General features: G+C 52.2%; 1 protein-coding gene across 1 annotated transcript in view; it reads right to left on the bottom strand.

The window, feature by feature from the left end:
• OPHN1 (oligophrenin 1) overlaps positions 1 to 16,856 on the bottom strand; it is an 83,753-nt gene that overhangs the window by 50,183 nt on the left and 16,714 nt on the right. Inside the window, exon 2 of the mRNA XM_064159031.1 lies at positions 6,338 to 6,433. Coding sequence (XP_064015101.1) covers positions 6,338 to 6,433 — 96 coding nt within the window. The remainder of the gene's footprint in view (positions 1 to 6,337; positions 6,434 to 16,856) is intronic.

Below are 16,856 nucleotides of genomic sequence, written 5' to 3'. Positions count from 1 at the left end.
GAGAGATGGCCTGGTCTGGCCATTTAACAGAATAGAATAGAGTAGAGTAGAGTAGAGTAGAATAGAATAGAATAGAATCAACCAGGTTGGAAGAGACCTACAAGATCATCCAGTCCAACCTAGCACCCAGCCCTATTCAGTCAACCAGACCATGGCACTAAGTGCCCCAGCCAGGCTTGGCTTCAACACCTCCAGGGACAGCAACTGCACCACCTCCCTGGGCAGCCCATTCCAATGCCAATCACTCTCTCTGACAACAACTTCATCCTAGCACCCAGCCTAGACCTCCCCTGGCACAACTTGAGACTGTGTCCCCTTGCTCTGATGCTGGGTGCCTGGCAGCAGAGCCCAACCTCACCTGGCTACAGCCTCCCTGCAGGTAGCTGCAGGCAGCTCTGCCCTGAGCCTCCTCTGCTGCAGGCTGCACACCCCCAGCTCCCTCAGCCTCTCCTCACAGGGCTGTGCTCCAGGCCCCTCATCAGCTTTGTTGCCCTTCTCTGGACACCTTCCAGTACCTCAACATCTCTCTGCAATGGAGGAGCCCAGAACTGGACACAGCACTCAAGGTGTGGCCTGAGCAGTGCTGAGCACAGGGGCAGAAGAATCTCCCTTGTCCTGCTGGCCACACTGCTCCTGAGCCAGGCCAGGATGCTGCCCACCTGGGCACACTGCTGCCTCATCTTCAGCTACTCTTTACCAGTACTCTCAGGTCCCTCTCTGCCTGGCTGCTCTCATCCACTCTGTCCCCAGCCTGTAGCTCTGCTTGGGGTTGCTGTGGCCAAAGTGTAGAACCCTGCACTTGGCCTTGTTAAATCTCATCCCCATGGCCTCTGCCCACCCATCCCACTGGTGAAGGCTGACTATGAGGTGCACTGATTCATGCACTAGAGAGGAAGACCTCCTGCCTGGGCAATGCTCTAAGAAAGGAGAATGATGTTAATGCTGCAAAGCCATTAAGGCAGGCAGCAGGGAAGGGGCAAACGAGGGGAGGGGACCAAGGACAGCAGGCTGGGCTGTGCCACAGCAGGCACAGTAGGGCTGCCTGCCCTGCCTGGATGGCTGCCAACAGCACCAGAATGAGCTCAGCACCTTTGCCCAAGCTGGGAAGAGCTGCAGGTACTTTCCAGGGCCAAGACAAGTCTGGGAAATGAAAGCAGCCCAGACTGATAAGGACTGTAGTCACTGACAAGAAACACTACTCCCATGTACCTGTGAGAAAAGCAGTGGCTGCAGACATGGTCACAGACATTGACACCACTCCCCCAGATGTTAAAAATCAAACAGATCTTGTGGACAGTACTTTTTTCTTGGAGTTCTGCTGCAACAAAAATATCAAACCTTTTCTTTAACAAACTGAAACAAGGTTTATTTAGTCTTGGGAAAAGAAGAGCCTAAGTAGGAGGGGGTGATCTCCTCACATCAACAGGATTATCACCAAGAAGGAACACTCAGCCCTTCTCTCTGCCCACTGGAAGGGGCTGAATTTGCAGCAGGGAGGAAACAAAACCTCTCTCAACAGAAAATGACTCCAAGCACTGCAATGAATAGCACTGCAGAAGCCTTGGTCCTCCAAGACACTGGGCAAACACCTGCCTATGCATAGTGTGGCTGTGTGCTGAGCACCTGTAGGGAATGGTCAGATTGCCTCAGTGTTCCTGGGAGCTACCTGGGAGTCAGCTTGGAAAGGTTCCCATGGTGCCACTCACCACCTTCCAGCTGCCAGAGCAGCACCCTGCTGGGAGCAGTGATGGAGACAGGTCTGAGTCACCTCGCTCCTGCAGCCATGTGTGAAGCACAGAATAGCTTTGGGAATCCTACAGGAGCTCCTGAGCTGGCAGGCAGGACCCTACACTCCCCCCTTGCAAGCACACTGAGCAATTTAAAGACTCTGAGAATGACTCGAAGAGCCCCAGAAGCGTCTGGCTGACACCAGAGCTCAAAGCATTCAGAGCTCCAGCACGTCTGGCTTGGCAGGATTAACATGTGAGGGATGAAATCAAGCATAGAGCAAGGACATATAGCAACAGCTCATCCCACAGACAAGGGGGAGAGGGATGCTTTTGAGTTCTGTCTGCCAGCTGAGGCCCTTTCCCCTCATCCACAGGCAGTACCTGAGGAGAAGTACCCATCCCTCTGCTCAGCACCAGCTGTGATGCTGCTGCACAGCCAGGGAGTACAAGCTCCTGCTGTTAGGGGATTCACTCTGCAGTTGCTGAGACACACACAAAGGGAAAACCACAGCCTTGTGACACCATCCCTCAGCTGGCAGCATCAAAATAGAACCTGCCTGATGAGCTGGGAACTTCTGAGTTCTCCCCTAATACAAAGACTTCAGAGCCTGGCACATGCAGTGTCCTACTTCTTTATTACTCTGCACCACAGGGCTGACATGATGACTTTCACTGTGGTTACTCAGGATGAGGTGAAACCTGAAATGCACACAGCCACCAGGAGCCAGAGCCAGGAAAGGAATTATCTTGGGGAGAAAGAGAATCCAGCCCTGAACTTAGAGAGAAAATGTCAGTGCCTAAAACTTTCTTTAGATGGGTTTTTTTTTTGCTCTACAGGAAGATTCCAGGAACTCATTTCCTGGCTGTAGTCACAGCAACCCTCTGATTTCTGTCCTTCCACCACCAATGTGTGGCTCAGGCTACACCCTGCTGCCAGAGCAGCAGTGTTAGAGAGCACCAGGGGGTAGCCACACTCCCAGCCCGACTTGACACTTGCAAACCTCTCCAGAGCAGAGTAGGGAGGCTGCCTGCCACTGCTGCTTGTCACCAGTGTGTGCCACCACTGCTTGCCCAGCCATGCCTGTGGACTGCCTGGCAGTGGCTCAGCTGGCCATGGTCAGCAGCATCCAGGAATGTCAAAAAGAGGATTTCAGGCTCCCGTGCTTGGGAGGGAGGAGGGGAGGGATCCTTCATCTCATTTCATTCCTCCATTTACTTCTGAGGAGCTGCTGAACTGGGGTCCCACAGGGGTGACTGACAGAGGGACCACAGCCACGCTGTAATGCAGGTGTAACTATTAACATCCCTGGGGCAAAGTGCTGCTCACAACACCAAGCCAGCTCTGTGCCCTGTCTCACACTTACAGCGTTCAAAGCCACCACTTGACCTGCCAAGGGTTCCAGCCTGCTGTCTGCCTGCACCAACAGCAAGAGCTGCACCGTCTGACACACAGCTCAAACCTGTTCCCTGCAGCACCACAAGAAGTGCAAGTGAATGTTTTGCTTCCCTCCCAGACCCTGCACAACAAAACGAGCTCCCACGCAGCTCTTTGGCACCCATGCAGGACATGGAAGCTGCTAAGGAGGTGCCAACGCCCTGCTGCTGTTCTGGGAATAAGGGAGCCCTGTGAAGCAGGCTCAGCCGCAGCAAGCACTGCTGGGTTTGTGGAGGAGGAGGAGAAACACAGCACAGACTTCTTTAATGGGGAAAGCAGGGACCTCTCCTTAAAAAAAAAGCTAAACAAAGACTTTCCTGCAAAAACAGAAGTGGGGAAATGCTGCTTTCACCACACAGCTTTTACATTTGCTGTATATCTTCCTCCTTTCCTCCACCCACAATATCCCTGTTCAACCTCTGCTATTTCCAGCAGGCTTCCTGCCCTGAGGAGAAGGATTTGGGGGTCTTGGTGGATGAGAAGCTCAACAGGAGCCAGCAGTGTGCACTTGCAGCCTGGAGGGCCAAGCAGAGCCTGGGCTGCAGCAGGAGAAGTGTGGCCAGCAGGGCCAGGGAGGGGATTCTTCCCCTCTGCTGTGCTCTGGTGGGACCCCACCTGGAGTACTGCATCCAGCTCTGGAGCCCCCATTACAAGAGGGATGTGGAGATGCTGGAGAGTGTCCAGAGAAGGGCCATGAGGATGCTCAGAGGGCTGCAGCAGCTCTGCTGTGAGCACAGACTGAAAGAGTTGGGGCTAATCAGTCTGGAGAAGATGAGGCTCCCAGGTGACCTTTCTGTGGCCTTCCAGGATCTGAAGGGGGCCTCCAAAAAAGCTGGGGAGGGACTTTTTAGGCTATCAAATAGGGAAAGGACTGGGGGGAATGGAGCAAAGCTGGAAGTGGGGAGGAAGTTTTTGAGCATGAGAGTGGTGAGAGGCTGGAATGGGTTGCCCAAGGAGGTGGTTGAGGCCTCATCCCTGGAGGTGTTTCAGGCCAGGCTGGCTGAGGCTGTGGCCAGCCTGATCTAGGGTAGGGTGTCCCTGGGCATGGCAAGGGGGTTGGAACTGGCTGATCCTTGTGGTCCCTTTCAACTCTGGTTCTGTGATTCTATGTTCTATGACTCTAAGATTCTAGGTGCCCTGGCCCTGCTGCACCAGCTCACCAAAGCCCCACCACACTGGCTGATCACAGCCCTGTCACACCATCTCTCTGCTGCTGTGCTCTGCTCCCCCCCTCCCAGCACAGAGGCTCAGGTTGCTGGAACTTCATCCTCTCCAGCCAAGAGGGACGCTCCTTCCCTGGGCTGCTGTTTGCTTCAGATCCCTCTGCTGCCAGAAGGGGCATGCAAAAGGCAGCATTTCCCTCTCCCTTATTCAGAGGTGTTTGGAAATTCAGCACCTCTGGTGCCATCAGCTCTGGAGGCTGACTCACTTCCAGTGGGTTTCACCTAGAGACTTTTCCATAAAGGAAATCAGACTCTGAAGGGCAAGCTGCAAGCTGCTTTCAAAGGCTTTAAATAAAACAACCCAAAGGCTTTACTTCCTTCCCCTTTCCACGATGGCTGAGAGACCTGACATCAGCAGTGTCACACTTGCAGCTGCTCTCCAACAACAGCCTGCCAAAAGCTTGGCCTTTGCTGTTTTTCATCTGTTCAGCCCCCAACAGCAGCCAGGCTCAGGCCCTGTGCCCACCATCACGAGTAGATCCATCCCAGGAGCCCCAAGGTTTTGTCCCATGGGCTAAGGTCAGACCATCAGAGCCTGGAGGATCTCTTGTTGTTCCCTCTGCCAGCTGCCACCCCTGCACTGGCCATTCAACAGCACTAACTAACTGTTCCTGCTCTGGCAGGGGGTTGGACTCGATGATCTCTTTGGGTGCTTTCCAACCCCTGACATCCTGTGAGCCTGTGATCCTGTGGACTGAGCCAAGAGCAGGATGAATGTGAGGAACATGATGTTTAGGGCACTTGAGGCCATTTGGTTTAGCTGCCTGGGTGCAGCTGGCAGTTGTGTTCTCTGCAGAGCTGCATGAAGCTGGCAGGGACATAAAATAGCTTCAGGATTGCTAATCCCAAAACAGATGTACCGTAGGCTCTCCTGCTGTGAAAGCAGAGACTGGTGGTTATCTTCCATATGATAACACATCCAGTAATTAATTTTTCCCAGCAGTTTGCAGCCTGGTGCCTTACTCAGGACATTTTGGGGCAGCTCTGGTTTTGTTTTCAGCACAGCAAAGGCAGTGTTAGGAGCAGCACCCACCTGAATCAAGCAATGAGGCTGATGCTCAGTGCCACGTTTGCTCCCACTCCACCTGTGGCACTGGGAAACAGGACTTGCTAGGAGGCCAGTGCCTGGCAGCACTGAGCAGGGCTGGAGCCATGGAAAACCTCTGAAAATTGCAGTCCAAAATGCCAGTGGCATTATAGGCTGCATCAAAAGAAGCGTGGCCAACAGCTCCTGAGAGGTGATTCTGCCACTCTGCTCTGGTAAGACCTCACCTGCAGCACTGTGTCCAGCTCTGGAGCCCTCAACAAAGGAAGGACATGGACCTGATGGAGTGAATCAAGAGCAGGGCCATGAAAATGATCAGGGGGCTGGAACACCTCTGCTGAGAGGACAGGCTGAGGGAGCTGGGGTTGCTCAGGCTAGAAAAGGCTCCAGGCAGACCTAATAGCAGCTTTCTAGTACCTAAAGAGGGCTACAAGAAGGTTGCAGAGGGACTGTCTACAAAGGCCTGCAGTGACAGGATGAGGGGCAATGGTTTGAAATGAGAGGAGATTTAGATTGGATGTTAGCAACAAGTTCTTTAGCATGAGGGTGGTGGAACACTGTAATAGGTTGCCCAGGGAGGTGGTTGAGGCCTCATCTCTGGAGCTATTCAAGGTCAGACTCTGAGCCACCTGCTCTAGTGGAGGCTGTCCCTGCAGACTGCAGGGGGGGTCAGACTAAATGACCTTTGGAGGTCCCTTCAAACCCAAACCATTCCAAGATTCTATGACTCCTTAAAATTATGCACTGCGTTGGGAATGTGAAATTCCACCCAGGAAAGTTTGACTCTAAAATATACTATGGAATAACCTGGCTCCTGATGGATGCTCTTTAAGAACCAAGCAGAGTACTGGGGGAGAAACTTTCTCAGTTACTGAAAGTGTACATCAAAAAGCAGGAAACTTACCAATATTGATCTCATCATCTGTCAGTGTGTCACCAATGAAGTCAAACTGAAAGGACTGCAAAGTCTGGGAGAATTTCTGTACTGCAGAGGAGTAACCTGGACAAGGAGAGAGCAATGAGGCTGTGTTAGTGCAGTTGTTCCACAGAAACAGCAAGTCTGAGAACTTTAGCCTGAATGGAACAAAGCTATAGGAAAATCCACAGACATCCTGAATTTAGGCACTTCAGAAAACATCTTAGTGTTGACACCCACCAGAGGCTGCAGAAAGCATCTGCTTTATTCTCTTTTTCATTCTCTGGACTGCTGAAAGTGCTTCTGCAATGCTAATGCATCACAGGATGCTAGGGGTTAGAAGGGACACAAAGAGATCACCCAGTCCAACCCCCCTGCCAGAGCAGGGCCATACAATCTAGCTCAGGTCACACAGCAACACATCCAGACAGGCCTGGAAAGGCTCCAGAGAAGGAGACTCCACAGCCTCTCTGGGCAGCCTGTGCCAGTGCTCTGGGACCCTTACAGCAAAGAAGTTCCCCCTTGTGTTGAGCTGGAACCTGCTGTGCTGCAGCTTCCATCCACTGCTGCTTGTCCTATCCCAGGGAGCAGTGAGCAGAGCATGCCTCATATCATGCAAACAGCTGATCAATAGCCTCATGGCCTGCTGCTTACAGAAGAGCCAGGGCCACATCCCTTGCAGGAAAACACCCAGCTGCACATGCAGTGTGATGCAGGACTGGTTTCAGAGGAGCAGATATCCTTGGTGCCACGCAGGCATCGGCACAGCTCCGTGGAGCAAGGAGGCTGCCGGACAGACTTGGCATGGCTCAAAGCAATGTTTTCATTGTATGAGAGAAAAGGTCTGTAGAGTCAGAAAATAAACGTGGGGAAGAGGAGAAGACTCAAAATAACTGCCCCTCTTCAGGGGGTCACAGACACAAACAGGCCCTAAGAGAAGCTCCACAGTGCTGCAGCTGAGCGCAGGGAGCCGGAGGGCTCAAGCTGGGCTCATGGCAGCATCTGCAGATGGCCCCGGGGCTCGCTCCTGGCCCGCTGGTGAAGAAACCTTCAGTCTTGGAGCAAAAACACTTCCTGATGGTGGTTGGTAGCTCAGCCCAAATTATTTTTGGACTCTGCAAAGAAGTTTCTAGCCAAAAGGATCCTTTGTGCCTTCGCATCCTGTGCGGCTGCTTCACAGCTTGGTCAGTGGCTCCGTTGTTGCCAAGGCGGCTGCTGGTTGCTGGCACAGGAGCTGAAGGCAGAGCAGTGACCACACAGCAGCCCCCCAGAATCAGCCAGCCCCTGAGGGCTGTGACAACCACAGGTAACACTGCACCGCAGGAGAAACCATATCCTTCTCTTACAGAGCACTGGGAGATGTGGTGGATTTGATAGCCTCGCGTCAACCACAGCTTCCTGCACAAAGCTGGGGGGGGGGAGCGAGTCTTTGTGTCTTTCTCCAACAGCAAACACCCCAGAGACACACAGAAGGAGGCTGAACTTGTTTGATCTTACTGAAGAGGATGTAGGCACTAAGACAAAGTCAAGGCATACTTTTATACTTTGATTTATGTTGCTGTCCTCCTGATTCTGGGCTCCAGCAAGAGGCAGAGTCCCGGGCTGGGCTCATTTGTGGGGGTGCAGCAGAGACAGTGCCTTGTGAAATTCAGAAAGCTGCAACTGTGGGAGACAGGGATGGCACACACCAACACTTCATAGAAGGGTTTGGGCTCCATCTAGCTCCAAACCCCCTTCCACAGGCAGGGACACCTTCCACTAGACCAGGTTGCTCAAGGCTCTGTCCCAACATGGCCTTGAACACCCTCAGTGAGAGGGCATCCAAAACCTCCCTGGGCAACCTGTTCCAGTGTCTCACTACCCTCACTGGATTTTTTTCCTAATTTCCAGTCTAAATCTCCCCTCTTCCAGCTTCAATCTACCCCCTTTGTGCTATCACCCCAGACAGATTGTGGAGTCTCATTGTCCTACCACCCCAGAGAGGTTGTGGAGTCTCATTGTCCTATCACCCCAGAGAGGTTGTGGAGTCTCATTGCCCTATCACCCCAGAGAGGTTGTGGAGTCTCATGGTCCTATCACCCCAGAGAGTTTGTGGAGTCTCATTGTCCTATCACCCCAGAGAGGTTGTGGAGTCTCACTGTCCCATCACCCCAGAGAGGTTGTGGAGTCTCATTGTCCTACCACCCCAGAGAGGTTGTGGAGTCTCATTGTCCTACCACCCCAGAGAGGTTGTGGAGTCTCATTATCCTATCACCCCAGAGAGGCTGTGGAGTCTCATTGTCCTACCACCCCAGACAGGTTGTGGAGTCTCCTTCCCTGGAGCCTTTCAAGGCCAGTCTGAATGTATTCCTGTGTGACCTGAGCTAGATTGCATGGTCCTGCTCTGGCAGAGGGGTTGGACTTGATGATCTCTTTGGGTTCCCTCCAACCCTGTCGTGACCCTGTGATCACTACAAGTTCTTGGATGCAAGCAGCTCCCACAGCCCTGCATTGCCAAACACATGGACATGTGGTTTTGTAATTCATGTTTGGAAAAAAACAAAGGCCTGCTCAACCCCTTTTGGAATCAGTTGTTAAAACCTGTTGGGAAACAGCAGCCCAGAATGAGGTGTCAATAACTGGTGAGTGGTGCCTGCATAGCATAAGCTACCCCCAGCATTTCTAGCCTGAGGAAAATGGTGATCCAGGTGGAGTTGTGTTTGTTCTTTTCCACTGCAGACTCAGTGACAAGAGAAGTCATCACCTTGCTGGCAAACGTGGGGGGTTCTGAAATGCTGCTCTGAAGGAGAGAGAAGAATTTGACAACACTGAATTGGATGCTGGGAAAAGAACTCAAGCAGCCCGTGTGGGATCCTGGCAGGTCCCCACAGAATGGTTTAGGCTGGAAGGGACCTCCAAAGCTCATCTAGTCCAACCACCCCTGCAGTCAGCAGGGACATCCTCAACTAGAGCAGGTTGCCCAGAGCCCTGTCAAGCCTCATCTTGACTATCTCCATGGATGGGGCCTCAACCACCTTCCTGGGTAATCTGCTCCAGTGTTACACCACCCTCGTGGCAAAGAAGTTGTTCCTAACATCCAACCTAAATCTGCTCTTATTTCAAACCATTGCTTCTCATCCTATCCCTTCAGGTCTTTGCAAACAGTCCCTCCACAGCCTTCTTGTAGCCCCCTTCAGGTACTGGCAGGCTGCTGTTAGGTCTCCCTGCAGCCTCCTCTTCTGCAGGCTGCACAACCCCAGCTCCCTCAGCCTATCTTCATAGCAGAGGTGCTCCAACCCTCTGATCATTTTGATGGCCCTCCTCTGGATCCTGCTCCCATAATGCTCTTGTCCTTAGGCCAGGGGCACCTCAGGGTCCTGAAGTGTATGGGGACAGTGTGGTCCCAGCCTGAAGAGAAGCATGGCCTCAAAGTGCATACAGTCTCTGCTTTCCCCTCAAAAGCCTCCTTCAGCAGTTTCCTCCGACGGGTCAAACTTTGGCTCCTGAATGGGCAGATTCAGGCCTGAATGTGATTATTTAAGCACAGCTGCTAGGGGGGGGTGCTGAGAGCACGTAAATGGGTGAACTCCAGCACAGAATGATGTCATTGATTTGATGGAAAACCTCAGCAAATAATTCACTCTCAGACCCTGCAGAGTTTGCTTCAGGCCAGGGCCAGAGGCTCTCGTTCAGTTGTAGCTCAGGAGAATCTTTGATCCCCTGCAAACCTTCACCATCAGGTTGCCCAGGGAGGTTGTGAATGCCTCCTCCCTGGAGGTGTTCAAGGACAGGTTGGATGAGACCTTGAGTGACTTGATCTAGTGGAAGGTGTCCCTGCCCATGGCAGGGGCACTGGAACTAGATGATCTTTAAGGTCCTTTCCAACTTAAATCATTCTATGTATCTATGAATCTTCCTTGGCTGCTGCTGGCCTCTGACCAGGTCCTCCTCACTTCCTAACTGCATTTATAAGTGGGTGAGCTTCAATCACTGCACTCAGACACCCACTCTGACCCAGCACTGTGTCACCATGTCCTGTCCTCCCACATCCCAGCCAGAGTCCATCCATCTGTCCCCTCCACAGCCAGTCTCTCCATTCAGCCAGTGTCCACCCATCTGTCCCCTCCACACCAAGTCTCTCCATTCAGCCAGTGTCCATCCATCTGTCCCCTCCACAGCCAGTCTCTCCATTCCCTCCAGGCTTGCTGGCTGAGGGGAAGGTGGCAAGGCCCAGCCATCTCCAGCTGCATGCATCCCACAAGCCTGGAGCACACACAGACCCCTCTCACTGTCCCTGGCCAGGACTGAGAGTTTGCATGCACCATTTTTCCACCACATGTGTCAGCTCAGTCTTTAGCTCCAGCACTGATGGAACAGAACTTGGCCAGCTGCTGCTGCTGGAGGTTATAGAAATAGGGGTAGAGAAACAGCAGCAGGAGTTTGAAAAAGCCAAACACAATACATTTTAACCAGAAAAGAAAAAAATTACTGATTTAAGTTCCATTTTCCTTTCAAAGCACTGTCTGGGCCTGAAATTGCATTTGCAAATCATCTAGCTGAAGGAAATCCAGGTGGATGTGCTGCAAGCCACGTCTCACAGCTTAACAGTGGGAAAAGAAAGGAGCACCCCTTCATTAGTGCACTGCTCTTGGGGTTTGCCTGGGATAAGGAATGGTTTTCATCTAGGGGAGTCATCCTCACTGTCACCAAAGCTAGAAGTAGGCTGAAAGTGGCAATGATGTGCATTCATAGGAGCGTTTTGGTTAGAAGAGACCTTCAAGATCATCAAGTCCAAACGTTAACCCAGCACTGTCAGGTCACCACTAAACCATGACCCTCAGCAACACATCTACAGGGCTTTGAAACCCCTGCAGGGATGGGGACTCAACCACTGCCCTAAGCAGCCTGTTCCAGGCATTGACAACCTTTTGGGGGAAGAAGTTGTTCCTCAAGACCAACCTAAACCTTTCAAGGCACAACTTGAGGCTGTTTCTTCTTGTCCCATCATTTGTTCCTTGTGAGAAGAGACCAGCCCCCACCTGGCTCCAAGGAGTTGTAGAAAGCAAGAAGGTTTTCCCTAAGCCTCCTTTTCTCCAGGCTAAACAGTTCCCTCACAAGTCTTGTGCCCTAGACCCCTCACCAGCTTCGCTGCCCTCCTTTGAGACACACTTCAGCACCATGATGTCCTTCTTGGAGTGAGGACCCGTTCACTATGCTGTGCCACACCACTGCCTGGAGCTGATGGTGGCTGAAGGCAGAGATCCAGCCCTGCTGTCCCATGCTGAGGAGACAGTCACTGAGAACATTGCTGAGGTGGCCAGAGCAGCCACCTGACAGACTGTGGAAGCCACACAGAAAAGCAAGTGTGGAAGTTGTGGTGTTAGGGAAGGAGAGGGGTCTGGAGCTGGAGGGAGGCGGTGATGCAAGGACCTGGCATGGCTCCTGAGGAGTCTTTAATGGAAACCAGACTGCTCCAGAGCAATGAAACTCATCCCTGAACACGTAGGGACCCGTGGCTGAACACAGCCTTCTGCCAAACCATGTGCACACATGCAGGACAGCACCGACCACCGAGGGAACAGAAGATGCTCCTGCCTGGGGGCTGTGTCTTTGCAGAGTCCAGCAGCCAGGGCAGCACATTGGCCCTGTGCTGCTCACACACTCACTGAGAAGCTGTCCCTTCCCTTGGTGACACCCAAATGGTGCCACAGTGATACCAGGGGATGGGGCAGGCCATGGGGGTGGAGTGGTGGTTAGGAGAAAGGGATACGACATAGCCACAGGAAAGCAGCTGGACAGCAGGAAGGAGCCACCACGGTCATGGAGCTGGGCAGGAAGCTGTGGGAAAAAACAGGAGCACATCTCCAAGTTGGCAGAGATAAACCCTTCTTCTCCCTCCTCCTATCAGGCACCCAGAAAGCTCTTCCCTCCCCACACAGACAGGGCTGCCAAACACCCCCGCTTCACACACCCAAGGCCTGGCAGGAGGGAGAGGGTGTGGGCTGGAAAGAGGTGGCTGCAGGGTCTGTCCTGCTCACACAGCACCAGGAACATGTGTGGAGAGCTGCTGAAGGAATCCCACTGTGCTCCCAAGCCAGGGACATCCCTGCAAACAGCGTGCAGAGGCTCACCTCCCTCCTGCAAGCACTCTGCCTGCTCTCGGTACAGCTCAGCTTGTTTCCATGGAAACCCAGCAAAATGAATTTGATCAGGAGTCCTCCAGGACTCTTCTCCTCTCCAGCACACAGCAAGTGATGCCAGCTTCCACAAGCTGTGGTCACAACATGCTCCTCGAGCGAAAACCAGGCCCCATCTCCCTGCACACAGTAACCCCAGCCTGGCTGGAAGGAGCATCAGCTGCAGCTGTGCCAGTTGTAGGAGGCACAGAAATTACTTTCTGGTGATATTTCATGGAATCATAGAATCATGGAATGGTCTAGGTTGGAAGGGACCTCCAAAAGTCATCCAGTCCAGCCCCTCTGCAGTAAGCAGGGACATCCTCAACTAGATCAGGTTGCTCAGAGCCCTGTTGAGCCTCACCTTGAGTATCTTCAGGGATGGGGTCTGGGCATCTGCTGCAGTGCTCCACCACCCTCATGGTAAAGAACTTTTATGTGTATAGAAACACACCTCCAGAGACTGCAACCACTGAAAGCTGGGGCCCACAGCCTGCTCAGCAAAGACCTGGAGAACATTCTCATCTCAGCATGGCACAGTGTCCACAGGTAACAGAGGAGTACAAACAAAACTATTTTGCTGCCTTTGCAAAAGCCACAAGCCTCTAAAACAGCACAGGTTGCCACCAAGAGCCTTGAAACAGGTTGTGGCTCTGCTTTTTTGCCTTCCTAAAGCTTAGAATTTAAACCAGAAGGAAACCATGACCACAGAACAGACCCTGAGGGGGGACACAGCCCTGTGCGCCACCACACACTGCAATGGGGATGAGTGGATGTGGCCAGGCAGTGGTGTACAGAAGACCTTGCTCCAAGGTCCAAGATGCTCAATGAGTCACAGATGCACATCTCTAACCAGGTTTGCACTCCTCAGAGAAGGGTCCCACTTCCCTAAGTTCCCATTTGTGTGACTGCAATGGGCCTGCCTTGCTGAGAGAAGAAACCACATCCTCATACAGAGGAAAACAGAAGTGCCAGTGACAGCACTCTGGGGACAGCTCCAAGGGCCACCAGGATCTCTGTGCATCAGGAAAGGAGGATCATGCTTGAACTGCCTCACCTAACACCACAGGGACACAACAGGATGCTGAGCATCACAGAGATGCAGAAATAACACTTCAAAAACCAACAGACCCTCCTACTGTGTAAAGGAGCCACAGAGCATACACCTCCCAGATGCCCAGGCCCTACCACAGGTTATTCCAACCTAAATATCCCAATTTTATTACATTTTGTGTGCTGAGCAGCTGTTGGGAATGCCAGCACCACCTCCACTTCTCCCTAGGATGCATCCAGGTGAGAACTGCTGCTCCTCTGGAGCTCAGGGACACAATAGGCAGCAGGTCCAGCAGGTCTGTGGCTCATCCTCAGCCACTCACTGCTCCCTGTGCATCACTCTGCAACCTCACTGCCACAGTGTCATTGGCCAGGGACACTTCCAGAGCAAATCACAGAATCACAGGATGGTAGAGGTTGGAAGTGACCTCCAGAGAGTGAATCATAGAATCCTGAGTCCAACGTCCCTGCCAAAGGGCAGGTCACACAGGAATGCATCCAGGCAGGTTTTGAAAGCCTCCAGAGAAGGAGACTTCATAACCTGTCTGGGCAGCCTGCTCCAGTGCATACCCTCACCTTAAAAAAACTTTCTCCTCATGCTGAGGTAGAACCTCCTGAGGTTCTGGAACTTGACTTGACTCCAAGCAAGCGTGGATACAGCAAGGCAGGACCAGATGAACTGAGACAGGGGTGCCCCTGCCCACACTGCAAGGAGAGAATCAACTTATCTGGTCTACCTGTGCCAACATAGTGGCAGTTAAGTGACAAACAACCAGCAGAGAGATCACAGGATCACAGGATGTCAGGGGTTGGAAGGGACACGAAGAGATCATCATGAAGTCCAACCCCTCTGCCAGAGCAGGACCAAACAATCTAGCTCAGGTCACACAGGAATGCATCCAGACAGGCCTGCAAAGGCTCCAGAGAAGGAGACTCCTCAACCTCTCTCGGTAGCCTGTGCCAGGGCTCTGGGACCCTTACAGGAAAGAAGTCCCCCCTTGTGTTGACCTGGAACCTCCTGTGCTGCAGCTTCCATCCACTGCTCCTTGTCCTATCCCAGGGAGCAGTGAGCAGAGCCTGTCCCCCCCTCCTGACCCCCAGCCCTCAGATATTTATAGACATTGATTAAATCCCCTCTCAGTCTTCTCTTCTCCAGACTAAGCAGCCCCAGGTCCTTAAGCCTCTCCTCATCAGGCAGTGCTCCAGTCCCCTCATCATCCTCGTAGCCCTCATCCACTGGACCCTCTCCAGCAGATTCCTGTCCCTCTTAAACTGGGGACCCCAAAGCTGAAGGCAGTACTCAAGATGAGGTCTCAGCAGGGCAGAGTAAAGGGGGAGGAGAACCTCCCTTGATCTGCTGGACACACTCTGCTTAATGCCCCCCAGGATCCCATTGGCCTCCCTGGCCACCAGAGCACATTGCTGTGCCATGGATGTTCTCCACCAGCACTCCCAGGTCCCTCTCCACAGGGCTGCTCTCCAGCAGATCACCTCCCTGCCTGAGATGACCACAAGGGAACAAGCCACTCTTGTGCTCCTGCATGTGACCAACTGATCACAATGTGGAGATGCCCAGCAAGGAGCCACTTAGCAACAGCTTCAACAACCCATAAGGAAAACCCCAACTGATTCTGAGCTATGGCAATGCAAACAGCAACAACATATGGAGAAGTTCCATTTCTGCCTTGTGTTTTCTTCTCCTCCTGCTCAACAACAGAAACATCAAACCCACACACTCTTTCTTTCCTTCAAAGAAGCAAACAAAAGACAATACAAGTTAGTTCTGTACTTAAATAGGAGCATTTTAAGCCAAGGACAAATTTTAGGGATAGAATCTGAACTCTGGATGTTTTTCTCAGGGCAATGCTGCAAGACCCTGAGGAGAGGATCCACCTACATTTCTTCCCAGTGCTTGATCACTGTGGAACACTTCTCCCTTCCTCAGGGACAGCTGTGCCACAGGACATGCAGAACGTGAGAAACACCATTTTTTCCTTCAGCATATGAAAGAGAGGACTCTGATCCCTGAGGGGGAAAGAATGTGCCCATTGTTGCCAACTCCCACTGAAGAACTTCCCAGGGAGTTGCATCAGGAAGGAGATGGGAGTTCATCCACACTGCCAGCCCGGAGAGAAGGTTCTGGACATGATGCTTAGTGGACTTTCTGTGCTTGCAGCAAAGCTTTTATGAGCCAACACACAAAATTTTAGCCCAAGGACCAGATTCTGCTCTGAGCTGTTGCATGTACTAAGTGCACGGTCTCCAAATGCTGTCCCACCAAAATACCTCAGCTCTGGAAGCAATAGAGCTGCCCTGAATGAGCCCAGAAGTGCCATGAGGAAGGTGAGTAATGAGCCCTGACTCTTAGAATGCTCCTAAACACCCTATAGCTGCTCAAACACAAACACATGTAGGGTTTTTCATATGAGGGAAGGGCTCCAACCAGCCTTGTAGGTAGCTCCCCAAGCCTCTAGCAAGGAAAATGTCCTCCTTGTTACTCCACAGATAAAGAATGGTCACCATGAGATAATCAAATCTGGCCCAGTGCAGTGCAGACAGTGCACTGCATCAACCCAGGGCACACTACTGGTGAGGGACTCAAGGCTTTCTGGGTGCTGTGGGGATTCAGAGACACCAACACACCTCCCAGAGGCCATTTCTCACAGCCTGACATGGGTTTTCCATTTGCCAGAAGTAAATGGCCTGCACGAGCTTCTAAAAACTGCTGCCTATCTTTAGCTGCACTTCACAAACCTCTCCCAAAGGACTCCAGTGGATGTCTAAAACCTGTTCGTCATTTCTCTCTTCTAATTAGTCCTTTATTGACCCAGGCTTTTACAAACTGCAGGGCTCTGGTTCAAGCACAAATGCATCTTTCTTGCCTGGCTGCCTGTTGCTCTGCAGACTGCTTATCTGCCCTCTGTACCATCACCTGAACTGACAGCTCACCCTCCCACTTTCTCCTCCCCCCCCCTGCCTAGTTTCTGTTTCCTGGCCTACACCTGATATTTTATCCTCCTAAATTCTCCTCCTCACCCAGCCAACCTCCTGGCAAGTGCACAAACCTGCTCAACAGGCTTTCATTTCTTTGGTTACTGTTTAATTAATACAAGACCAACACAGCAATTCTTGACATTTATCATGCATTCCTTATGCTTGTCTGCTCTCCCTGCTGACTGATGGGAACCTGCTACACCACCCCATCACACTTCAGAAGAGCTGGCAGGCCTTGTCATGCTGGATTGAAGATCAAATTAAGTCAAACAGAGGTTTTTCTGCTTGCCCTGAGGAAGAGGTCT

Source organism: Pogoniulus pusillus, chromosome 19 (genome assembly GCF_015220805.1).
Source record: "Pogoniulus pusillus isolate bPogPus1 chromosome 19, bPogPus1.pri, whole genome shotgun sequence".
Classification (NCBI taxonomy): domain Eukaryota; kingdom Metazoa; phylum Chordata; class Aves; order Piciformes; family Lybiidae; genus Pogoniulus; species Pogoniulus pusillus.
Note: the sequence above shows the minus strand (reverse complement) of the source record. Positions and strands in the feature narration are given on the sequence as shown.